Source organism: Lynx rufus, unplaced genomic scaffold, assembly GCF_022079265.1.
Source record: "Lynx rufus isolate CCGP_SWC_20201006 ecotype Redwood Valley unplaced genomic scaffold, mLynRuf1.p SCAF_24, whole genome shotgun sequence".
Classification (NCBI taxonomy): Eukaryota; Metazoa; Chordata; class Mammalia; order Carnivora; family Felidae; genus Lynx; species Lynx rufus.
Window position 1 is genome coordinate 17,296,902 of NW_025814839.1, and position 24,530 is coordinate 17,321,431.

The 24,530-nt window shown below is 55.6% G+C and overlaps 2 protein-coding genes across 5 annotated transcripts; one reads left to right on the forward strand and one right to left on the reverse strand.

The window, feature by feature from the left end:
• Window positions 1-1,623: 1,623 nt before the first annotated feature.
• RNF215 (ring finger protein 215) lies at window positions 1,624-13,511 on the forward strand. The gene is made up of 10 exons (XM_047087994.1): window positions 1,624-1,985; window positions 2,220-2,363; window positions 2,840-2,911; window positions 2,992-3,077; window positions 3,536-3,692; window positions 7,105-7,224; window positions 7,304-7,447; window positions 7,695-7,797; window positions 7,886-11,513; window positions 13,317-13,511. Exons 1-9 carry the CDS (start codon window positions 1,701-1,703, stop codon window positions 7,906-7,908), a joined length of 1,134 nt encoding a protein of 377 aa, XP_046943950.1. The 5' UTR covers window positions 1,624-1,700; the 3' UTR covers window positions 7,909-11,513; window positions 13,317-13,511.
• Window positions 10,352-24,529, reverse strand: CCDC157 (coiled-coil domain containing 157). 4 transcript variants are annotated; one of them, XM_047087991.1, is made up of 13 exons: window positions 24,220-24,529; window positions 23,373-23,954; window positions 21,301-21,453; window positions 18,987-19,245; window positions 17,065-17,236; window positions 15,661-16,306; window positions 14,870-14,947; window positions 14,305-14,495; window positions 12,811-12,987; window positions 12,476-12,644; window positions 11,266-11,405; window positions 10,766-10,854; window positions 10,352-10,678 (listed from the first exon to the last, which is right to left on the reverse strand). In XM_047087991.1, the coding sequence occupies exons 4-13, from the start codon at window positions 19,232-19,234 to the stop codon at window positions 10,429-10,431; spliced, it is 2,160 nt and encodes a 719-aa protein (XP_046943947.1). In that variant the 5' UTR covers window positions 19,235-19,245; window positions 21,301-21,453; window positions 23,373-23,954; window positions 24,220-24,529; the 3' UTR covers window positions 10,352-10,428. The 4 variants fall into 4 exon arrangements, with proteins under 4 accessions (XP_046943947.1, XP_046943948.1, XP_046943946.1 ...); XM_047087992.1 differs by lacking the exons at window positions 21,301-21,453; window positions 24,220-24,529 and having other exon boundaries at window positions 23,373-24,211; XM_047087990.1 differs by lacking the exons at window positions 21,301-21,453; window positions 24,220-24,529 and having other exon boundaries at window positions 18,987-19,248; window positions 23,373-24,211.
• Window position 24,530: the final 1 nt, after the last annotated feature.

A 24,530-nucleotide genomic window follows, 5' to 3' on the forward strand; every position in this document is an offset into this window, starting at 1 on the left:
CTGTGTGTCTCTGTCTCTCCATAATAAATAAATGTTAAAAAATAAATAAATAAACATTAAAATAAAATTTAGAAGTTTGTCATTTTATTGTAGATGCATTTTTTCAATATTTTCCTTTATAATCTGTTTTTACATTGTAAAAAATCTCTCCTGACCTTGAAGGAAATACGATAGCCTTTTATATTGCTTTCTAAAAATGTTTGAAGTATTACTTTTCATATTTAGATCTTTAATTCATACTGAATTGATTTTTTTGTGTATGATGCGCAGAAGAGGTCCAATTTCATTTCTTTTCCTTATGGTAAACTCATTTTCTTAGCACAATTTGCCAAACAGTGATCATACTGGCCCTCCCCACTCCCCCCAACTGCAGCGCTTCCTCTGACATAGCCACATTTTAGGTATGGAGGCCAGTTTCTGGCTTCTCTGTTGGATGCCTGCTTGTCTGTCTTTGGACTTACATCGGACTGTCTTATTCTCTCCATCTTATTCTTCAGGGGCATCTTGACAGTTCATCATCGGTGGTTTTATGGGTGTTCACTATAAAATTCTTTCAAATTTTCTGTATATTTGAAAATGTTCAAAATAAAATACTGGGGAAAGAGTGTTGTGGCTTATCTGGCCTTTGCCCTTTTATCAAGATACAGTTTTTATTTTTAAAAAATTATTTATATTTGAGAGAGAGAGAGGGAGGAGACAGAGAATGCCAAGCAGGCTCTGTGCTGCCAGCGCAGAGCCAGACATGGGGTTGGAACTCACAAACCACGAGATCACACTGAGCCAAAATCAAGAGTAGGAAGCTCAACAGACTGAGCCACCCAGGCGCTCCAGGATACAATTTTTAAAAGGTTCGGATTTCAGACGAGGTAGTTCCCAGCAGCCACAACCTTTGGGAGAAAAGGATGAGTTTTAGGACGTGTGGACCTCTCACATTCCTTTAGGCATCAGAAATTGTTAGAGATGAGGCAGTGCTGCTCTAATATCGCGCTCATTTTACTACCCAGGAAAGTGACCTGCCTGAAGACCCAGCCTGTGGGAGCCACTGAGGAGCTGTGTCTGCCCTGCTTTGTCTAGGCAAGCACCCCGAGCCCCTTTCTCAGCCCTTTCAGGACCCTTCCCCCATCTTCTTCCCACGCCAATGTCTGGTTCTCTGTCTCCTGGAGCTTGGTCTGGAGGAGAGACAGAAACCCAGGAAGGAGGGGGTTGTGACTTGACCAAGGCCACACCGTATGACCGTGTAACCGTTAAGGCTGGCGCACAGCAAGGGCTGTCCCTTGTTCTTGCCCTTCTGGAGCCCTCATCGTGCCTCCGCCTCCCCTTGCGACCAACTTTTTCCCTCGGTCTCCCCTGCTCTGGTCTCCGCAGGTCTGACAACGGCCACAGGCGGTGACCGCTAACTCTCTTACTTCCCACCTCTGCACAGACCTCTACCCGGGCTCCGCCCCATTCCTGCCTCCGCGGCCGCCGGCGCCTGAATTCTCCGCCGCCACCAGGGGGTGCGCGCGGCCCAGTCTGAGCGCTGGAGTCGCAAAGAACCACCCCCATCCTGGCGCCCCGCCCCGCCCCGTCCGGCCCCGCCCCCGCCCCTCTCGGCGCCCCGCCCCGTCCGGCCGCGGCCTCGTTCCTTACGTTCCCCACCCCCTCGCCCCCCAGCGCCCCGGACCCCCGGCTCCCGTCTCGTCTGCTCGCAGGGTCCGGCCATGGGCCCCGCCGCTCGCCCCGTTCTGAGGTCGCCCCCGCCGCCTCCTCCGCCGCCGCCGTCGCCACTGCTACTGCTGCTGCCCCTGCTGCCGCTCTGGCTGGGCCTGGCGGGACCCGGCGCCGCGGCGGACGGCAGCGAGCCTGCGGCCAGGGCGGGGCGGGGCGGGGCCCGCGCCGTGAGGGTGGACGTGAGGCTGCCGCGGCAGGACGCTCTGATCCTGGAGGGCGTCAGGATTGGCCCCGAAGCCGACCCAGCACCCACGCTGGGCGGTCGCCTGCTGCTGGTGAGCGCAGCCGAGCCATCTGGCTCCGCACCCAGATCTGGCCTTCATCCTGGACCAAGCCCTAGCAGTGCAGCGCCCCCTCCCCAGGCTGCCCAGGCCCCAGATTCCGGCTTCCAAAACCCGAGATCCAGATGCTCTCCCCTTCAAACTCGCTTCCAAACCCTGGCCTTGAATCCTCCGTGTGTCCCCTCTTCTTCCCCCTCCTCCCTCTGCCCATGGTCCTTTGCCCCACAGATGGACATCGTGGATGCTGAGCAGGAGGTGCCGGTAGAAGGCTGGATTGCAGTGGCATACGTGGGCAAGGAGCAGGCGGCCCAGTTCCACCAGGAGAGTCAGGGCAGCGGCCCGCAGGCCTATCCTAAGGCCCTGGTTCAGCAGGTGCAGAGGGTGTAGGTGGCAAAGGGGGCTGGAGGAAGGGGTTTCAAGGCATCTGCTAGAGCCAGACTACCATGTGGGCCCCTAAGGAGCTTCCAGAGAAACCCTGGGCCTGGGTGAGGCAAGGGCCCCCAGTTTGTAGAATTGAGTCAGTGGAAGCACGGAGGTGGGAGGAGGCCAGAGAGTCAGGAAACTTCATCAGGCTCTGAGAGTATCAGATGGGGAGTTCCTGCCCAGGGTCTGGGGGCAGGCCCTTCCTGCTAGGACCAGGGAAGGCACAGAATCATTGGAGTCCCACAGAGCATCTGGGGGAATGGCAGGAGGAATAAGAGTTTCTGCCCTTGACCTCAAAGAGTGTACAGCCAGTCTGTTCAGAGGAAACACCTGGTGCAGAGCCAGCAACTAAGAACCCTGTCGTGGGTGGTGAGGCAGGTGTGTGGGCAGGGTGCCTGCTAGCTTCTGCCTTTGTCCCCTTGCAGATGCAGAGGGCGCTCTTCCTGGGAGCCTCTGCCCTGCTCCTCCTCATCTTGAACCACAACGTGGTCCGAGAGGTAAACGTGTTCAGGCAGTGGGGGTGTGCAGGCCAGGGAAGAGGGGACCAAGGCCAGCTGACCTTCTTGTCCATTAACAGCTAGACATATCGCAGCTTCTGCTCAGACCAGTGATTGTCCTCCATTATTCCTCCAATGTCACCAAGCTACTGGAGGCACTGCTGCAGTGAGTTGGGGTTTGGGTTCCAAAGGACTGGGCCTGGGAGCCTGGGTACTGAGGGGTCCCTGAATCTGCCATGGTTCAGAGGTCGCAGGACCAGGGATTTTCTTGTTGACCTTAAAGCTATAGTCTCTTAGTCTGAAAAATGGGTGAGGGGACTGAAAGAAGATACCAAGGCCTGGAGCAAAGAGACAGCTCTAGGGACAGAGGGGAATTGGCTCTAGCAAGGAGGAAGCTGAATTCCTGATTGACGGGTTCTTTCTGGGACTTGCAGGCCTCCCTGGCCTGGCTGATACTAGAACTGGAAAAACCAATAGCCAGGAAGGACCTAGAAGCCAAAGCAGAAGGGCTGTGGGAGGATACTTGGGGGTATCCTTTTTTTTCTACAAGGCTGGGGTGGATGGGTCTGGGCCTCTCCTCCCAAGAGTCCTTCCGTCTGGCCCCTCTGTGGCTTTCCCTTCCAGGAGGACCCAGGCCACAGCTGAGATCACCAGCGGAGAGTCCCTGTCAGCCAATATCGAGTGGAAGCTGACCCTGTGGACCACCTGTGGCCTCTCCAAGGATGGCTACGGAGGATGGCAGGACTTGGTGTGCCTGGGAGGCAGTCGGGCCCAGGAGCAGGTGGGTGCCTGGGGGGAGGAGACTCAGGTGGGGCCGCACACATGCCTTGTCTCAGATCCTGTGGCCTCTCCTCGCCTTGGTGACCAGGAGCACTTCTTCCACCTCCCAGGGCTGAAATGAGTGTTCATTGACATGGTGGGTGCTCCGTGCAGTGCCTGACCAGGGTCATGCACAGTGTCAACTACTATTGTCATGTTATTCTCCCGCTCAGAAGCCCTCTTTGGCTGCCCATTGCCTACAGAATAAAGCTCAGACCAGCGCTCCTAATTACTCACCTATCCTTTATTTTCTAGCTTTCTCCTTATATTCTGCATCCTGTGTCATTTACTGGCCTTCACACATACCCTGGTTTCCTGCCGCTAGGCCTTGCCCATGCCTGCTCTTTTTCTCCGTCTCCATATGTCTCTGTCTGCCTGCTTTCTTTGGAAAGTTTCCCTCACAACCTCCGCTCACTGTTCCTCTCTCCTTCTTCTAAATCACAGCAGTGCCTTGTCAACCCCTTCACAGGATTCTTAGGACAGGCCATCCTGTATATGTGTTGGGGAATGGGTGTCTCCTGAAGGCTGGGGCTATGTCTTACTTATCTCTGGATTTCTCAATGCTGGGCATCGAGAGGGTTCAAAGGTATTCCATCCATAAGCATTTCTCGAGTCCCTACTCTTTGCAGGGCAGGCATGTCCTGGTCTCCTGGTGGGCAGCCTCCGGTAGATGTTGCTGGATGTGGACCATGCGGGGCAACTTCAAGTCAGGCAGACTTGCAATTTTAGCTGAGTGATCTCAGGCTGTGTGTTTAACTTCTCTGGTCTCATATCCCTCGCTTGTGAACCAAGGCCAGCACACAGACACAGGGTTGTCAGGGAGTCGTGTACATAAAGCTCGCAGTGGGCATGGAGCAGATGGGCAGGTGCTGCTACCCTGAATATCTTCACTGTTAGAAGTTCCTGAATGAGTTAGCAGTCATCAGATAACTTTTGAGATCTTAGGACACTTAGGGCTCCATGAGAAGGGCTGTGGAGGGTCCAAAAGACCTGAGACACCTGGGCTCTGACCTGAAGGGCTCAAAGATGAGCAGGGCTCTCTCACACAAAAAGGCCTCTGCAGTTCAGCCCAGCTTGTGGTATTTACTGTTTGAGCAGCAGGAACTGAACCACAGTTCTGTGAAGGGAAGGAGCAGCCACTGGGACTGGTAGAATGGAAGGGCTTTCTGGAAGAAAAGGGAGCCCCACCGTATTTCCCCCTGGAGGGCAGCCCACTCAGACCTGTGGGTGGGGCAGACATTTGGTGAAGGGCTGTCAGATGAGAGTGCCTGTAGAGAGTGCCTGTAGAAAGACTGGAGATAGGGAAGGGGCAGGCTGGGCAAGGGGCCTGGAGCTGGGAATGTACGCAGTCTTCAGGTCAGTCTGGCTGGTACAGAGGGCAAAGCTGAACAGCCATGCTGCTGGCCACGGTGGACCCATACAATTGTTGGCTAGCCATGATAGCTGAGGAATCTTAAGGGTGGCTGAAGCCAGCTCTCAGCCCCAACCCCAGGGCCTAGTCACCATCCTTCCAGCTTCAAAATCCAGAGCTACAGCACCCGTGTATCAGAAAGGTCAGATGAACCACTCCCTTACTGCTCGGATGGACAGACCCTGCCCTCCCTCCTCACCTGGGGGTCCCTAAGATGGGCTGAGCCTGGGGAGGCTGGTCTCCAGCCTGCAGCAGAGCTCCAAGGCGGCCATGCCCTCCACCCACCCAGTGCTCACAGGCTGCTCCAAACCCTGGAAGTCCAGGTTCCACCCTGGAGAGCTTACATTGCAATGGCCATGGAGTCCTGCCACGTGTCAGTCTGGCTCAGCAGGGTAGCTCCAGCCCTGGGCTCCAGCCCTGGGCCCCATCTGGGGAGGAGATAGGCCATGGCTGTCCCTCTGCTGGGTTGAGCACCGAGCTGATGGTGGGCATCGGCCCTTGGGACACAGCAAATGCATCTGAGCTCAGCCTAAGGCGCTGGGGAAAGCTTCCTGGAGCAGGTGCACAAGGGAGACAGGGACACAAAGACCACAGGGGAGAGGGTGAGGAGTGGGAAGCTGGGGCTCACTGACATCTCTTGATAATGGTCTCTTGGGTGCCACCACTGAGCAAGATTAACATCTTGTGACACTAGTGACACCGAGCCTTATCCAGAGTGGTGTTCTCTTTTGGTAGCAAATCATTTCTCGGCCTCTCTCCCCCAACATGATGATAGTTGAACTTCATTGTTGGCTGAGGAAGAACATGATGGCAGAAAGCTACTAGGAATGCAGAAAGCTTTTAAATGAATGCTTTCATTCCTCCTAACATATCCAAAGACCCTGTGAAAAGGTGAGCCTGTGTGGGTGAGCTGGCTGGAGTTTGCTTACCCTGCTGCATCATTTCCTGAGCCAGCTGTTTTGTAGTCAAAGTCCAGCTGCCACATTGCTGTGGGGGGAGTTCAGTCAAAGTCACTGTGTGCCCCAGAACTCTGAGGCCCTAAGGGGACTCTCAAAGGCTGAGGCAGGTCAGATGTGGTTCCCTCCCACCAGCGGGACCACCAAGGGCGGCGGCAAGGAAGTACACACTAAAGAGTGTGAGGAGGGCTTGGCTGGGCAGGGGGAGGCAAGTGGGAGCATTTGCTTAGCCCTGGTGGTCAGGGAGAGCTTGGGAGCAAGGGACTTCCAAAGGCATTAGCCAAGGGAAGGGGTGAGGAAGAACAGGGAACATGAGAAGAAGCAAGGAACAGAGTGGGTGGAAGATCTAGGGCCTTGTCAGAGGGCTGCTAGAGGAGTTTGGGTTTTCTCCTGAGGGTGGGGGCAGGGGGTGGGGGCATTGCAGGGAAGAGTGTCCAGCAGGGGTCCTCCATGATCAGTTTGCAGGTGAGATCCTTGTGGCTGTGGGAAATGGGCTAATGAGGCTTGAGCAGGTCACCCAAGGAGTGGAGGGGTGGGACGGAGGGAAGGGATGCATGAGACTCCTAAGCGTGAAGCCACAGGGGACCATGTGAATGTTCTGCCCACACGGAAGTGGGTAAGTGATGGCGCTCAAGAAAGTAGACCAGGAGAAGTGTGGGTTAGGGATTGGGATGGGAAGGTGAGCTGGGGAGGGGCTGGGGAGTCTGTAAGGCTGCCAGAGAGAAGCTTCCAAGTATGCAAAACATACTGAGTTTGTTGCCCAAGAGAGGCCTGGGCTGGGGACACATGTGGGTCCCCTCAGCTGCTGGACGAGGAGTTGTGTAGACAGCCGGGGGCAGACCCTGGGAGCACACAGATGGGAGGAACAGAGGCTTCAGAAGAGGAAGCCAGGAGGCTGCAGGGACACAGTGCCAACGGACCTTACCTGCCTGGTCCTTTGAGTGGATTTACTGTGGGAAGAGTGTGGAGTGGCCCCAGGACCCCTGACACTCTACTCCCCTCTCCAGAAGCCCCTGCAGCAGCTGTGGAACGCCATCCTGCTGGTGGCCATGCTCCTGTGCACAGGCCTTGTGGTCCAGGCTCAGCGGCAGGCGTCAAGGCAGAGCCAGCGGGAGCCCGGAGGCCAGGTGAGAGCCAGCTCCTGGGAGCCCCGTTGCCCCCAGACCTCCAACCTACCCTTTAACTGTGTCTGCCCTCCCCCAACAGGTAGATCTGTTCAAGCGCCGCGTGGTGCGGAGACTGGCATCCCTCAAGACCCGGCGCTGCCGTCTGGGTAGGGCAGCACAGGGGCCCCCAGAGCCTGGTGCTGAGACTTGCGCCGTGTGTTTGGACTACTTCTGCAACAAGCAGGTTAGTGCCCTGGGCAGAGGCCAGCCATCAGCTGACCCATGATGTCTCTCACTCCACTCCTGAGAGACCCCAGAACCATTCCGACCAGGCCCTTATGCTCCCAGCCCCCGCTATAATTAGGAAAGCAGAATGGTGGGCGGGGGATAGGCCACAGGATTTTCATCATTTCCCCAGCTCAGGTGGGGGCCAGGCATCCCCACTTGGAGGCTTGACTCTGCGGCCTGAACTCTTGCCTCACCCCCTGCAGTGGCTCCGGGTGCTGCCCTGTAAGCATGAGTTTCACCGAGACTGCGTGGACCCCTGGCTGATGCTCCAGCAGACCTGCCCTCTGTGCAAATTCAATGTGCTGGGTAAGCACCAAGGGTGGGGACCCTTGGCTGGCTATATACCTGCTTCCCACCTGACCCTTCCCTCCTGTTTTTTCCTCCTCTCCTGCAGGGAACCGCTACTCAGATGATTAGCTGCCGCAGCTGGGTCTCTGCATGTGGGCAAGGGACCCTCCCGCCTGCACCCTGGCCCTAGGCCTGGGCTTGTGGAACACAACAGCAGATGGACGGGAAGCTCTGCCGGTGGGAGGAAGGATAGGGGCCTCCCCTCCTGGGGGGCAAGGCACCCCATCATATTTGTACTGGGAAGGAGGGACCACAGCCCCCAGTTAAGGATGCAGGGTCTGGACCTGCCAGTCAAGAGGGAGAAGCCACTTTGGGGCCCTTCTCTGCCATCCTGGCGTGTCTGTGTCTGCCCTTCCCACAGACAGATCCCATGACCCTGGGTGGGAACCCTGGAAAGAGGGTGTGGGGCAGCGCAGCTGTTCCCAGGGCTCTGGCGGCTCTCTGACCTGCCTGTCCAGGTATCCCTGGGGGCTGAGGCTGCAGTGGCTGGCCAGGCTTTATGCTTATTTATTGGGGTTTGGGTTGTGGGAGGAGCTGTCCAGCCTTGGGGACACCTCTTGGTCAAGGCTGTGATGGTCAACCCAGAGAGGCCTCTCCACTGATACTGCCCTCAGCCCTTGGACACTGGGAGCTATGAGTGCTACTGCCTGTCCAGCGGGGTTCCCTTCCCAGGCCTGGCTGGGATCAGAGGCCTCAAGAGCCATCAAGTCCTGTGCTTCTTGGCCGGGCTATAGGTTGCCGCCCAGGATACTTGAAGCTGCAGGATAAATGTGGTGCATCTTTTAGGGGCAGCCGGTTTTTTTAGATTTGGGGTAGGGGGGAGGTTTAATATTGAAGTAAACATGGATATATTTTAACATAAGCTATCAGATTTGTGTGGATGTTTTAAGACAGAAGAGTCACTTTGGGCTCTACTGTGTGGGAGGTGGATTCTAAAATGGGCCCCAAGATCTCCCAGCCCTCCTGAACATCCCCTGTTATAAACCTGCAACTATGAATCTAATGGATTTAATTCCCATGATTAGGTTATGTTATATGGCACAGTTGACTTTAAGGTAGAGAAAGTATCCAAGAGGGCCTAACCTAACACGAGAGCCCATTAGAAGCAGAGAGTTTTCTCTAGTTGATGGAAGAAGAAGTCAAAAGTTGAAGCAGGAAGGGCATTCAATGCATGAGAAATTCTCTGTTGCTGACTTAAAGACAGAGGGGGCAAGGAAGACAGACAGCCTCTAAGAGCTAAGAGTGGCCCCTGCTGCCAGTGGCCAGCAAAGAAGTGGACCTCAGTCCTATAGCTGCAAGAATCGGAATTCCTCCAATAATCAGAATGAGCCTAGGAATGGGTTCTTTCCCAGAGCTGTCAGAAAGGAATGTAACCTGGCAGATATTTTGATGTGAGTCTTCTAAGATCCTGAATGGAGAACCCAGCCACAGGGCCTGGACTTCTGACCTACAGAACTGTGAGCAGAGGGGAGCTTAGCTGTGACAGGTCCTCCCCCTGGGGCCCATGCCTCCTACCTCAGGGATCCCACCCCAAGGGCTGGCTCTCACCTATAAGGGACAGGGCCAGGGCATCCCAGGACCGCCGGGCTCCACAGAAGCGAGAGTCGGGCAGACAGTGGCCATGCCAGTTGAGCTACACACATGGCCCCTCTCAACCCTTCTCTGTAAATTGAGGCACACTACGTGCTGGCCTCCTCACCAGGGTAAAATGTCACAGGAAGCTGAGAGTGCCTACCCTGAGAAGTCCTCAGTAAGGCCTTAGAGCTTATCCTTCACTGATGAGGTAACTTAGGGCAGGCTGGAGGCTTCGTGAGGAAAACTGGACCATGGGCCTGGTGTGGCTGGTAGCATCTATGCCCAGGTCTTAGGAGACAGGCCTTGGAAGCCAGGGCTTGCTGGGTGTCTGATTAGATGAGGCCTTGCCCTGCCTTCTAGGAATCCAACCTCCTGGATTTAGAAAACGCCTACATTTCTTGAAGGTGAACAGATCCTCGGTAAAAGGAGGGCTGCCTTTCTTGGGTCCTTAATGTCCTCATCCCAGATTCAGAGCTGGGGCAGGAGGTCCCAGGCCCAGTCTGGGGCTGGGGAAGGCTTCCCTGCCCTTTGCCTGCTTCTGTGAGCCCAGAGCCGGGACCCTGTTCTCTGACACCCTTCTGCCTCATACATCCTCACTGGGCCTACCTTGGCAGCTGCTCTCCTTCCCTGACATACCCCCTACCCTGACCTTGCTCTTCATTGGTAGGAATCACCGACTCCACATCACCCTTTTGCCCTTGCTGTGGGCCTTTCACCTGGCCCAGGTACTGGAGCTTCTTTCTGTCCTTGGTGTGCCCTCTTCTCCCATTGCCCTGTCAGGACAGAGGCAGGTAACACCCATTTACTGAGGGCCCACAGTGTGCCAGGCCTCTCCTGGCAGGTGACCTGCATGACCGGGGACTAGGTGGTCCCTGCCCAGAAAGGGGAAGGAAGGACTCTTCGCCTGGCTCAGCCAGGGCTTTGAGATCAAGGTTGCTGTGGGCAGATGGCCAAGGCTTTATTACATTGAGTGGGTTGCCAGACACCTGCCCTCTAGCCCCACCCCACAGCAGGCTACGTGGGCCGCTCCTGGGGCTGATGTGCAGGGCTGGCCTGGCGTTGGCCTGGTGACAGTCTCCTCCTCAGCCTGGCCAAGGCCCGGATGGGGTTCTGAGCACAGTTGGTCGAGTGGGTCATGTCCTCCAAGGAGGGCTTGCTGGGCCGGCTGCAGGGCTGCTGAGGTGGGGATGCCCGGAGCTGGCACGGTAGGGTCCTGCCCGCACTGGCTGTCCTGCTGCTGGGCAGGTGCTGCCTGTCCGGGGGCCTGAGGGAGGACCAGATGGCAAGATCCCCTGTGAGTAAGGGGGACCAGCCCACCTATCTGCCCCACCTCTGGCAAAGCCTTACTCACCCTGGGGATGCGTTCTGGGCCTGCGCCAGGGGCGCTGCTCTGTGGATGCCCTTGTTGTGAGGGGCCCAGAGCTGGTCCTGTGGAATCAGCTGCAAAAAAAACCAATATCAGAAAGGCTCAGGAAATTCTCTGTACTGTTCAGAGAGGGTATCATCACCATGGAGGAGAGGGAGGGCCCAAACCTGTACCCACACCCTTCCTCTGAGGGGCAGGGTTTGGGAAGCCTTCCAGGGCTACCCCAGCTGCAGTAAGTGTGGGACGTTTTGCTTTCTGACAAACTCCAGGTTGCACTTGAAATAAAGGTACCAAGGACTGGAGGGGGAAATTCGGAGCTGGCAGGCACTGTAACACTCTCATGCCTGCTTGAAACCTGTGTAAGCCACGTGATGAGGCAGGCTTTCAACAGGTTCCCAGGGTGGGGTCTGAAGACCTGCCAGTTAGGTACCTCCTCCAAGTCTCCAAGGGTCGTCCCTCTCAGGTTGGGGAGCCAGGATGCCCACCTTAAGGCCGCCCTGCTGGGCTACTTCCCGGATTTTGGACAGCATAGACCGGAGCCGCCCATTCTCCTCCTGCAGGACCCGGATGCGGATGTCGTTGGCCTGCACCTGCCTCTCCATGTCGTCTGTAACATTGCCGGAGCCTATGGAGACAAGCTGTCTGGTACCTCACCCCAACCCGTGGAACAGGACCTCAGAGGGCACACATGCCAGCTGAGGTATGGCTTGGGTTGGTGGCCTGGCAAGCACAGGTGAGCTGAGCACAGTCAGTGCACTGAGCCTTCCACCTCATCTTCCTTCTCCTGAGGCCTTGTCTCTGCTTCCCACCCCTACTTGCTGGGAGGTGACTGCAGCATTGTAGAATCTGACAGCTGGGTGGGACCTCCAGCTCACTGAAGACTTTGTAACTAGGCAAGAGAGTAAATCTCTGCCAAAACCGCCTGTTTTCAGAGGGCCAGAGAGACAGTGAGCTGTCCAAAGTCACACAGCCAGCTCTTCTTGGGTATGAGTCACAGGAATTCAGCAAAGACGTTCTTTCTCACCACTTGGGGGATGGAGGTTTCTTCTCTGACTCTATGAACCTGAGCAAGTTGTTGCTTGCTGTGGTTCTCAGTTTCACGGCTTGTAAAAGGGCTCTTGCCCGCCTTGTGGGGCAGATGAAGGGACAGTGGAAGGGCCTGGAACACAGTGCTCAGGACCACTAAATTGTGGTGGATCTTCCTGGCAGCCTTGCAAATGGATTCACCCCCATCCATTTGGGTGAGGGCTGGAGGGGCTGGAATGAGAACCCAGGTTGCCTGGCATCCAGTCCTCTGCTAAGATGGGTAACTAGCACTCCTGTGCCATGGGCTGCATGACACTGGACAACTGGGGCTGTACCCCTGGAGCTGGCTCCGTGGTGTGGTTTGGGGAGACACCAGGATGGGGGACACGAGGAAGTTGAGCAAGGACTGGCATGTGACATGGTAAAGAACACAGGCTGCGGTGTTACAACTGTACATTGGACTCAGCTGTGTGACAGTGGGCGGTCACCTCACCTCTGGGCTTCTGTGTCCCCATCTACACAGAGTGGATGATGCACTGTGTGTCCTGGGAGCTCGGTAGGGGCCACGCTGCAGGCTGGGGAGTTGCAGACCCAGTGTCTTGCCCAGGTGAACCCTCAGCTGCCCGTCCGGGCCCTGATATGCCCTTTCTACCACCTCTGGGTCCCTACTTGGGATCTGGGCCTCGATGGGTCTGTGCAGGTCTGGGAAGGCCACCAGCAGTCGTTCCCGCTCCCTCAGCTCCACGAGCTCCCGTTCCATCCCCGATATGGTCAACTGCAGATCTGTCGTGGTCTGCTCCAGGCTTTGCTTCTCCCGCTGCAGGCTCTGCAGTAGCTCCTGGGGCAGGGAGAGCCTCGTCTTGTCCAAGGAATGGCTCCTGACTCCCCTGGGGACACCCCCTTCCCTTCCAGACAGGGGACTGGCCCACAGGCACTCAGCTGGCTGGATACCCCTCTGGTGAAAGGGAAGAGCCATCCCACACCCTTGCCTTGCCCGCTCCCACCTGCTGGGCCAGGAGCTGGCTCTGCCCCTGCTCCCTCTCGCTCCGTACATTCTGCAGCTGCTCCTCCACGTGGGCCCGCTGGGCCTCGGCCTCGTCCAGGCTGCCCCGCAACTCCTCACGTTCCTGGTCCAGGCTGTCCAGCTGCTGCAGCAGGGCTCGCTGTTTGGACTGCAGGGACTGAGCCGGGGTGGGCAGGCGGGTGAGGCCCAGCCGGCTGGTACAAAGAAGGCTATGGTATCTTTGACCCTCCAAGCCCTCTCCCTTGTGCCCTGCCTGTGTAGAGGGGAGGCTGTGCACAAGCATGCAGAAGAAGGGGCACAGGGAACACAGCTGTATACCCTAATGTATACCCCCAGGCCAGTCAGGGCCAAGCCCCCCAACCTGCAGACCGCTGCCCCTTTGTAGAGCAGTTGGCCAATTCATTATCAGTCTCGCCCCCTTCTTTACAGTCACAGTCTCCACTCGGAGAGGCATTCTGGGCAATATGCTTTTCTTCTTCTCCTTAGGTCTTCAGTGTCCCATCAGCCCACGTCACTTGGGACCCACATTTCCTGACACCCACTGAGTGCAAAGCAGGAAGAACCAAAGCTGGTCCGTTCTGAGTCCTGGCTCTACCTCTGGCTAGCTGTGCAGCTTTGGCAATTTCCTGAATCTCACTGAGCCTGTTTCCTTATCCATAAAATGGGGATATGACAAGAGTATCTGCCTCCTTCTGTTGTGATGAGGAATAAGAACAAGAGGGCTCCAGAGGCTGAAGCCTACCATCTGGATCACTACACACACCTGATGCACGGTGACCATGACTGTTTGCAGGGCACTGAGAAAAGCACCTGCTTGCAGTTGACAGGCTTTCCCATACTGGGCCATGCCTGATGCTGGGGACTTCCACCTGGGGTCTTGGCTTCCCAAATGAGCCTCTGAGACTAAGAACAGTCAGGACAGTCCCCAGACCTATCCCCTTCTCTAGGTGGCAGGTTACTTGCTCCCTCAGCCATACTCTTGAGGGTTCCTGCAAGGCCCCAATGCCGAGGGCACAGCTGTATTCTGGGCTTCGGCTCACCCTTGCCCTCCCTATCCTTCCTCTGACTGATGGACTAATCACCAGCCCTTGGCATCCAGTTTAAAGGCCACTTCTTCCCAGAAGCCATCCTGGACTCCCACAGGCAGATGTGCCTGTCCCTCTGTACTCCTGCAGTACTTTTCCTGCCCCTGTTAGCCATCTGGCAGCAGAACTACGGTGGCCCAACTGCTTGTCCTCACTGGGTGGGGAGCTCCTCCAGAACAAGGCCTCCTTTGGCTATATCTGTTCCTGGATCACTGTTTCCCCAGGGCCCAGGGCTCAGGGAAAGGCTCAGACTCTTGGTAAAAATCAAACAACCTGGGTGCATGCTGGGGAGTAGGTACCCTACACGGATAACCCCCCACACCCCACCAATGGAGCTCTCTCTTCCTGCAGCCCACGTTGCAGATACCCTCAGGTGCTGGGGGCCTCACCTCCTGGTGGCGGACCATGCTGTCAACTCGGGCTTTCTCCTTGTCCAGCTCTGTGCTGGCCCAGCGGATCTGCTGGCTGGCCCCATCCAGCCGCCCTGCCAGCACCTGCACCTGCTCCTCCAGCCGGTGTACCTGCCTCTCGGCCTCTGCCCTGCGCTCGGCCTCCTCTTGAAGCTGCCGGGCCTTGGTCTCTGCAGGATTGGGTGGGCATGGGAAAGGGTAGTGCAGGGAAGCCTGAGTGCAAGTCCCTGTGCTGCCTCTGACCCGGATGGGACCTGAGGTGGGGTGCGGAGGGGTCTCATTTCTGGGTCTCAGTGTCCTCAGCCACAAAATGGGGCCCTGAACACTGCCTGAAGTGGGTTGCAAAAATAGAAGGTGCTCTTTGGGCGGGAGGTGGCACCCCAACTCTGGCCATCACCCAACAGCGTGGCCAGTCAGGCCCACTCTCCTTGTGGTTCCCTTTCTCTGCCCCAGAAGCCCAGGGGACAGAGATGGAGGGTGCTCATCCTGCTGCACCACCGAGCACATGGCACGGGGTTCAGGGCCACACGATGGGACTCCTCACCCACAGCCTGCATGGACTCCTGTTGCTGCTTCAGCTCCCTCTCCAGGGTGGCCACCTTCATCCTGAGGTCACTTGTTTCTATGGCAGCCGAGAGAGAGGGGTCTTTCAGAGGCTCCCTTGGCCCCAGCCAGTGCCTTCACACCCGGTGTACCCTGCAAAGCAGTGGCAGCTGTTGCCGTGCAGAGGGGCTCCCTGAGCTTGTAGAAGCTCTAGGGAGATGCCAGGAGGCCTGGGCCCCCATTTACCCTATCTCCTGGCTGACTGCCATGCTTCTATACCTCTCTGGGCCTTAGTGTCCTCCACAGAGGCAACAGGCTGAGAAAAGGCAGCGGCTTGCCCAAATCCGTCAGGCCACACCGCATCAGTGGGTGCTGGCCCATTTCTGGTGCCATAGCCGTACCTTTGCCTGACGGTTTCCACTGAAGCCAAAGAGGCTGCTCTGCTGGCTGGAGGTACCAGGGGAGTAGCTCTGCCAGGAGCTACTTCAGCGACACCGGAGTGAGTGCATTAATTCCCTGGCTCCCTCACCCTCCTATGGGGCAGCTCTGAGGTGCGTGTTCTATACCACCAGCTCCAGTGTTCCCCGTTGGGATCAAGCTCCAGTTGCCTGCAGTGTCACCAGCTTGATGAGTTGCCTTCCCTCTGTGTCTCTTGCCCACTCCTTAGCCTGGGTTTCTTTACACCGACTACTGATACCTGCAGCCCTGTTGTGGGGGCCGCTTCTGGGAGAGCCCGCGCTAAGGCCATAGCAGAGCCTTGGGCACTAAGGGTCCGGGGTCTGGGGCACAGACCTGTGAGCAGTTGCTGCTTGTTGTGCTCCCACTCCACCAGGTGCTGCGCGGCTTCATCTGCCTGTCGCCGCCGTTCCCCCTGCTCCTGCTGCAGTGCCTGCTCCAGCTCGCCCACCTGCTTCCTCAGTCCATCCTTCTGGCCCTCAGCCTCCTCCAGCTGGGCCCTAAGGGGCCCAACAAGCTGAGTGAGGGCCCCCACATGCTTACTGAGGCGTGTCAGGTCTTTGCTCTGCTCTGCCGCCCAGTGGGCCATGGTGGCGGCCGGCAGCGGCCTGAGCCCCATGTTGTCCTGCACCAGCTGCTGGAACTGGCCTAAGGACGAAGGCAAGTTCTGGCTCTGACATAGGCTGATGACCATGTTGCCCACCTCCCGCAGGCTTCCCTGGACACTGATGCATGCATCACAGGGCACCAGGGCCGTCTCCACAGTCTGGGAGTGGACGCTCCTACTGTTCTTGACGGTCCTGGCTGGACATTGCAGGGATACTCTGGCAGGGAGGCTGTCTGGCTCCTGGCAGGTCTGGGGCGAGCCCGGCATTGGGGAGGGGGGCTTGATGAACTTGGCAGTCACAACTTCAGGGCTCCTGGCTGGCTCACCCTTGGCTGTGGGCTTGGAGGTGAGGGTCTCCCCTTGGCTTACCCTTTTCTGTGGTCAGGAAAAGAAAGGGAAAGCAGATGAGGGAGACAGGCCTGGAAGGTGACCAGTTTCCTGGGGATATTGTGACAGCCTCTCCTGATATTCAGACCCTCATTATCTGACACCAATGTGAATGAGAGAGAGAAACTTCTCCTTTCTACTGCCTCAATTTACCAAGCCAAGGCCCCTTCTCTGCTGCCCCCTGCCCTAGGCTCCGTGTAGTTACATGCATGGCATTAGGTGTCTAACAGTGAAGCTGCAGCTGCCAGTTACTGGGGTCTTGCCTAGTGGACTTGCTTGCTGTCAGGTCACCGTAGCTGCTCGAAGTTTTCCTTTCCTCCCTGTTTCCTTTCCTCCCCCCCGTTTCCTTTCCTCCCCTTCACTGGGGATTTGTGAAGATTACGAGATAAGCCATAACAAATGGGGCTAACATTAACAGTATTACCCAACAATGCCCCGAGAGGTAGGAATTGCTATTATTCCCACTGTACAGATGAACAAACTGAGGTTCAGAGTAGGTAGGGATTTTCCCCAAAGTCCCATGCATAAAGAGCAGAGCCAGGTAGCCCAGACATGACCCCTGAGGCCTGCATTGCTAACTGCATACTGTATTTGGCATTGATAGGAAGGCTCCAGAGTTGATACTATCTCCTTCAGGAAGCACGGGGCCAGCAAAGGATGTGGTACACACATGGTGTGCAAGGAAGCTGGGACTGCGGCAGGTATGAGGGTGGCCATGGTTGGGGAGTGGGGGGGAGCCAACCCACCTGTGGGGCTGCCTGCTTGTAGAGCATGCCCAGCCTCAGTAGGCTGTTCCAAAAGCACCGTGCTGTGAGCCCCACAGACATGCAGCGCCCCACGGCCTGGGCAGAGGGCACCGTTTGCTCTGAACCAAGGTTCTCCAAGTAGCTGGCACAGCTCTGAAGCAGCAGCAGGAGCCTGTGGGCAGAGACGGGAGGGTCAGCTAGGGTAGAGCCTGGTGCAGGCATGCCTACACACCATGCAACTAGCAGCCTCTGGCTCTGAGGACTTAGAGGGCCTTAAAATGTGCTCTACTGGACCAGCTTCAAACCCAATCCAAGAGCTACTTCCTCTAGGAAGCCCTCCCTGAGGGCTGCGCTTGGGGGCCTCTTCCAGGCTTCCTGGGTAACAGCACTGCTACCTGGCTGTTCCCCACTACACTGGGATGCTCTGGGAGACAGGGTCTTGCTTCAGTTGTGCTGTGAGTGCTCGGAAGGTGCTGGGTGGGTGGTTGCATTACATCACATGGCTCAGAGCCTTCACCTTACAGAGGACAGAGCGGAGACTCTGAGAGGGGAAAGGGCCTGCCCACAGCTTCAGGGCGAGCATGCAGGGCAGGCGTGCCCTGGAGTTTCCTGATTCTAGTCAGGGTCTCCTGCAGGGCAAGCTGCTCCTGTGACATGGGACACATGAAGACAGCTGGGTGTCTATGTTAACCTCAGTGTTCAAAATTAGAGTCAGGCTACTTTTAAGGAAGAGAGGCATTAGAAGGATGAGCTTGGATCTGCATGGGAACCAAGCTATTTTAAAGGAAGAGGAATTATGTTTACAGAGCATACTGGGCAGGTAAGCCACCTTGTCTTGTTCCGAGTGCAGAAGGGTCATCCTAAACCCACCGGGGCCTTGGGCAGAGAAGGCCTGGGGAGGATGCACCAAATGCCTCCAGGGCCCACCCCTTTCTGGGCGAAGGTGTCTTCCTCTGTGAATGGGGACAGCTGTGTCTGCTGCAGGGCTGGGCAGCACTGGCGGGGTGGGGGGGGGCAGGGGGAAGAGCCTGGAAAGAAGACAGAGCATGGCCTTGACAGAGGGAGTGGAGAAGACATGTCAGCAACAGCTTCCCCAGGGGCATAGGTAGACTGGGCCTTGATGGATGAGTGGGGCTTGGCCGGACCAGGAAGGGCTGGGCAGGGGTGCTTGAGCAGAGGGCACAGTGTATGTAAAGGCACAGAGGAAGGAAGGTGTGTTCTGTGCTTATCCGTGTTTAGCCTTTCACAGGCTCCAAATAATGCTTTCATACTGGGGGTTCTTCTAAGTGGTTACCCTGGCTTCTCTGTCCCCAGGCAGGTCATCCCCAGACCGCTGGTGTCCTTGCCTGTCAGGCCCCCATGACTTCGGTACGTGTATGGATTTGGAGCACAGGGAGCCTGGGTTTCGGGCCCCAGGAAGTGGAAGCCTGATGACCATGTTACGTTTAATGATAGTGTGGAAGTGGAGGGGCTTCAGGGAAATCTGCTGGCCTCTTCCCAGCAGGGCCAGAATCTGGAAAAACATATCCCATGTCTGACCTTGTGACACAGAGAATAGCATAGCCCACAAGACACCAGGAAAAAGAGCCTGGGATGGAAACTCTGAGCAGCAGCCGTGGTGTCCCCAAGGCACAGAAACCCTGAGGAGGCAGCAACGGCAGCTGGAGAGGCAGTTGTTGTGGTGGGGTCGGGGGGGAGGTTGCTGGCAACCCCCTGAGGCAGGCACGATAGGAAAGTACAGCACGTGACAGAAGAGATCACTATGAGGGCCTTGAACTGACCAGCCTCCTGACAGGTACTCAGTTAAAGGTGATTATTGTCACCAACATTATCCCTGCTGAGAGGGATCCCAAGGCTGGTCTACTGGTTTAAGGGGCAGATGCCAGCATCCTGAGATCACCAGGTTTGGTGGAGGCCCTCACCTGTCGATGACCAGCTCCAGCAGAACAGCATGGGACAGCTGCGTGAACTCGGGGTCACCTGGCACATGGTCATAGTGCTCTAGCAGGGCCACCATGTCCAGGTCGCAAGCCACACGGTCAGGGAACTTCCAGGAGGGGAAGCGCACAGGCCCAGCACGAGAGAACACATCCACAATGGCGCCCTGTAAGTCGGTGAGGTCCTTGCGCAGGCTGTCCATGCAGGACTGGCTGCCCAGCAAGTGCGCCATCCTCGTGGCTCCTGCTGAGCAGAGAGGATCCCCGTTAGCCAGAGCCATGTGGCTGCTGCTGGAGGAAACTTCCTAAAACCCCGATCTGCCCTGTTCTTAGGCCGAAAGTCCAACCTAGACCCTGGGGAAAAGTCTTTCCCAGGCCTGGGTCATGGGCCCTTTGGTACCTGCTGGTGGGTAGACTTTACCAAAGTCCCTCTCATCCCCCCAACGCGATGCCCACACTGCCAATTCCATAGCTCCAGGAGTCCCTCCAAGGGCCCAGGTGTGCCAGACCCCTGCTAAAGGCTGGGCAGATACAGCTATGAACAAGTACCTATAGTCCTTCTCTCCCTGAGCAAACCACTGAACAGGCAACTGACACCTAAAAGAGAGTGGTAGTTACAGGGTGACAGGAAGGGTTGGATCATGCTGGGCCACTGTCAGCTCCTGCCTGGACAGCTGCAGCATCTTCCAGCAGGGCCACAGGTCTGATCCCTCCAAGTGATGCACTTCAGCTCTAGAGATCTGGGCCAAACCCGACCCGAGCATGTCACACCGGCCAACACCCCCTCAGGACTCCCTTGGGAGAAAGGCCACCTCTGGCCACATCTCCCCCACCGCCATACTCTGCGTCCCAACCACCATCAGCTCCAAACAGCAGTTCAAGTGCCAGCACTCATTTCTAAACCTGGGCCCGATCTGTCTCTCTGTCTATATCATGCTTTCCCCATTTAATTCCCATCACCCCGCTAATTCCTCTCATCCTTTGGGCTTCCTGGATATCACCTCCTTCAGGAAGCCCTCCCTGACCACCCTCTAGGGCAAGACACCAGTAAAAGTGCTCAAGCAATAATAAACATTATTCTTGTGATTACTATTATTAGCAGTAGCAACAACAAAGACCATCCTTGTCTGGAGCCACTGCCTGCCTTCTATATGTCCCCTTTCCCCCTGCAGCCCATACAGAATGCTTCTTGTCCATCTCTGGAATCTGTGGACATCTGAAGAAAGTGACAAATGGTCCCTGGTCCTTGACTCAGAAGGTGGAAAAGCATGACACTGTCCTGCCCCTCCAGTGGCTCATCGCATGCCCTGCCAGTTTCACCCTCTTCCCTCTGTTCAGAGCTGGGCAGCCCTGGTTCTTCCCCACCCTGCAGCAGGGTCTCTGGTCCTTTGTGGGTTTCTTAGCAGCAGAAAGCACTTCCTTGTACCATAGCTCTTCCCTTCCCTGCATGGGCTGCTTGGGCAGTATTTAGGTCATGGTTGGTTTCCCTGATTCCCAGCAAGTCCAGGCCTGGTACAGAAGTTTCTCTTCCTCCAACCTATTTCTATCCCAACCTCACTCATCTCAGAAAATGGCACCCCCACTATGTGCAACTGGACACTTCCTTGTACTCCCTTCCTTTACCCTCACATCCAAGCGCCTAGTGCTGCCAATCCTGTGTCCAGACCACACTGAGAACCCACCACTGTGTTCGTTAGTGCTGCTCCACACCCCATCTTCTCCCTAGACCACCGCCACCGCCTCCCTTAGAAGTCACCCTCGTCCCTCTGCCCAGCACCACCTTGTCCATTCATTCTGTATATGGCCAGAGTGATCATTTAAAAGGCAACTCACCCCCCAGCCTAGAACTCTTGAATGGCTTTCTACAGCATAAACACTGGAACACTTCCTTGGGCTCTGCCCCTGTGTGGTCTGTTCCCACTTCAGCATTTTACCATCCAGAATGTGCCCTCACCTTCCGACACTTTCTCTAGATAAGACACCTTCCTTCAGGTCCCGAGGCCAGGTGAGTTCACCTGTTACACATTCTCAGAGCACTCTGTTCTTTTCCCTCCCAGCATACGCCACACTGGCACTGAATTATTATTTGAATAATTATTTGTAGTTAGCAGTCTGTTTCTCTACAAGTGCATGGACTGTCTTTTAAGTTCACTGTGGTATGACCTGGCCACCTGGGCTGAGAGACCTGAGGGACTGCTTGTGCCCACAGCTCCTGGGATGCTCAAAGGCACCCAGAGGTGATTCCTGAGGGCTGAGCTGGCCTCTCTGGCTTCCCAGAGGACTTGGGCCCTGTCCTCACCTCTACACAGGTGCCTGCCGGTGAAGCTGAATGCCCGAGTATGTCTGGCTGTCAGACTAGCCTGTGGGCTCTGGGGTTCAGGGTCAGAGGCTCATCCAGGTCCCTGGCTTCCTATATCCAGTGCAGGGCTGGCCCCAAGTAGCTCTTCAGTGTCTGGGAATGGATGAAGGCAAGAGTGAGTGAGTGGGCACTCAGGGAGACTTCCTGGGGTGGGGTGGGGGCAGGGAGGAGCCTGTCCCAGAAGAAGAAGAGGGTGTCCCAGGCTAGAGGAATGGAGTGAGAGAAAGCACATGTGGGGCCACCTACCTTGAGCCTGAGCACAGAGGTTGTACTTTAATGGTGTTAGGCCCTGACCACAAGGACCTAGTGTGTGTTACTTCCTGAATCTGCCTCCTTTACACAGGTGAGGAACCTGAGGCTCTGGAAAGTTAGGGGATTAACCGGGGGTCACTCAGGGAGCTAGGATTCTTGAGTCCAACATTTCTGCTCTGTCTTCAGGCCATGCTGCTTCTAGAGCAGCACTGTCCAAAAGAATTGTAATGCTAGCCTTATATGGGATTTTAAATTTTCTACTAGCCATAAAAAAGTAAAAAGAAACAGGTAAGTTAATTTTAACTCTATATTTTATTTAACCTAATAAACCCCAAATACTCTCACTCCAACATGAAATCAAAATAACATTATTAAGGAGATTATTTTACAGTCTTTTCCACATTCGGTCTCAAAATCCAGTGTCTATGTGACACAGCACATTTCAATTTGGACCAGCCATCTTCAAATGCACCACCACATGGACTGGTGGCTACTGTACTGGACAGTGCAGATATAGAGGGTCACATCCTGTGTGTTCACGAAGCAAATGGTGACTGAGCACCTATGAATGCTGGGCACTGTGTCAAGAATACAGACAGAGAAGGACACACAGAGCCCTGTCCCCAGGGACCACCTCTGAGGACCCCTACGGGGGGCAGGTCTTTGGTGTGTCAGTTCTGTCAGTTCCACCCACGGGGCAATGAGTATCCACCCTCCAACATTCATAAACACACACTGGCTCACATCCCGCAAACTCATGTTGCTGCGGTGACCGCCTCTCGTGAGATATTGCCACCTGTGAGATTTTATTTATATCCCCAAGGAATGAGGCAGAAACAAACAGAAAAAACAGACTGAAAGATTCTGGGTTTCCTTCCTGGAATGGGAGGGAGGAAATAAATAAGGCAAGCAATCCCATCCTGGCAGGAGGCATATGCAGGTGGCAAAGCACCTGGAACTCAGGAGCTTGCTTGTGAAGACATCAAGAAACACTGACCTGTTCACCCTCAAATAACTATAGCTGCTATCTGGGACCATTTGAGATACCAACTCCTGAACTCTGGTTCTGTTAAGTAGAACAAATGCCAAAGCATCAGTAATATGTGAAAGGAAAACAACACTGAAAAATATCCAAGGTTACCACCCGTCGTTTTCTTCTGAACACTAGAGATTTGCAGTTACAAACGTGTTTTGAGAACCACTTAGTTTTGTGTCAAGTGAAGAAGCATTTGACATGGGCTTTCTCTGTAATCCCTGGGTCTTGAGTGGAACCCTCAGCCTGAAGCTGCCAGCCCTGTACTGACTGAGATCATATAGGTGATGGCACTAATTGTGCTAACATTGCCCTGAGGAAGGAGCAGCAGCTAACCCTGCCTCTGAGTTCCCTCATGCTTAAGGTGGACTTTTGACTTGCAGAGAAGGGAAGGGGCCTTTCTTCCACTCCCATTCAACATGAAAGCTCTTTCCTTCTCTGAGCCATAGGACCCTACCCCTCTGGTAAAGATTATGCCCACCTCTGGGGTGCCTGGGTGGCCCAGTCTGTTAAGCGTCCGACTTCGGCTCAGGTCATCATTTCAGGTCATCATCTCGAGGTTCTTGGGTTTGAGCCCTGCGTCAGGCTCTGTGCTAACAGCTCAGAGTCTAGAGCCTGCATAGGATTCTGAGTCTCCCTATCTTTCTGCCCCTCCCCAGCTCGCATTCTGTCTCTGTCTCTCAAAAATAAATAAACGTTTAAAAAAAAAAAAAAAGATCTTGCCTACCTCCTGGTCAGTGCCCCTGCTGAGATTCAAGGTCATCAAACACTTTGGAAATTCTAAAACGAGTTGTCAGCCTCTGACTCAGGATTGCTAATTGCCTGGATCCCTGGGGATAATAAAGGACCTGAATGAAGACAAAGGAATAAGTAGCTGCACTAGTAAAGGAACAAGAATGGGTTTGGATTTCCACTCCACCAACTCAAAACTTCACTGTTCTCATCTGTAAATAAGTTGCTATAAGAAATAAGTGATGTAAAGCATGTAGTGTTTGGCACAGGGTCAATAAATCCTAGCTATCATCGTTCTACATTAATAATAACAACAATGACATAAACCAGCTATGGAGTGTATGCGTGTGAGAAAGAGGGTTGGGGTAAGACACTTGGGAGGGCATCTCTTCCTACCCGGGCTCCATTTCACAGGTGAAGAAACTGTTAAACTATCCAGACAGGGTAAAAGCCGGCCCGGATTCAGGAGCTGGGAGGGAGGGGTGACTGGACAAAGAAGACAGCATCTCAGGAGAGGAAGTGGAATGGGCGGGATTCGAGGTGAGCCTCGGGGAAGCTGGGGTCAGCAGGAACGCACCTGAAAAGGTATTGATTTGAGATGGTCTGTGGGACTTGAGGGCGGGACTATGGGAGGTAGAGGGTGGAACCTAAGAAAGGCAGTCCCACGGGAAAAGGGACCAGTGGGAATTAGGGCTTGAGACTTGGGAAGGGGGTATAGAGGAGGTGGACCTGAAGCAAAAGAGGAGTTTAAGGGAGAAGGAAGGCGGGGTTTTCAGAAGGCAGCCTCGAGGGGAAGGGGCTCTCCAAAGGGACAGGCCAATGTGAGGGTGCGAGGAACCCACCTTAGGACTAAAGGAGAGGGGGGCCAAGGTCGTGAGGTGCGGGCGGAGAGTGTCCGGAGGGTGATATAGGACGTCTCCCCAGTCTCCTGCGTTGCAGCCTCAGCCCAGTGTCTGGTCGGCTCATGAACTGTCCCCTGCGCGCCTGCTGCTCCTGTGATCGCCAACAAATCCTAGCCTGGTGCCCCGACCGCTGCCATGGCAACGGCGTCTCGCGCCGGCAGCCCTAGGAAAGGGGCAGGAAGTTGCATCACGAGGAAGGGGCGGTCCCGGAAGTGCGTCAGCCTCTCCTCCCCGGCGACGATTTTCTCGGC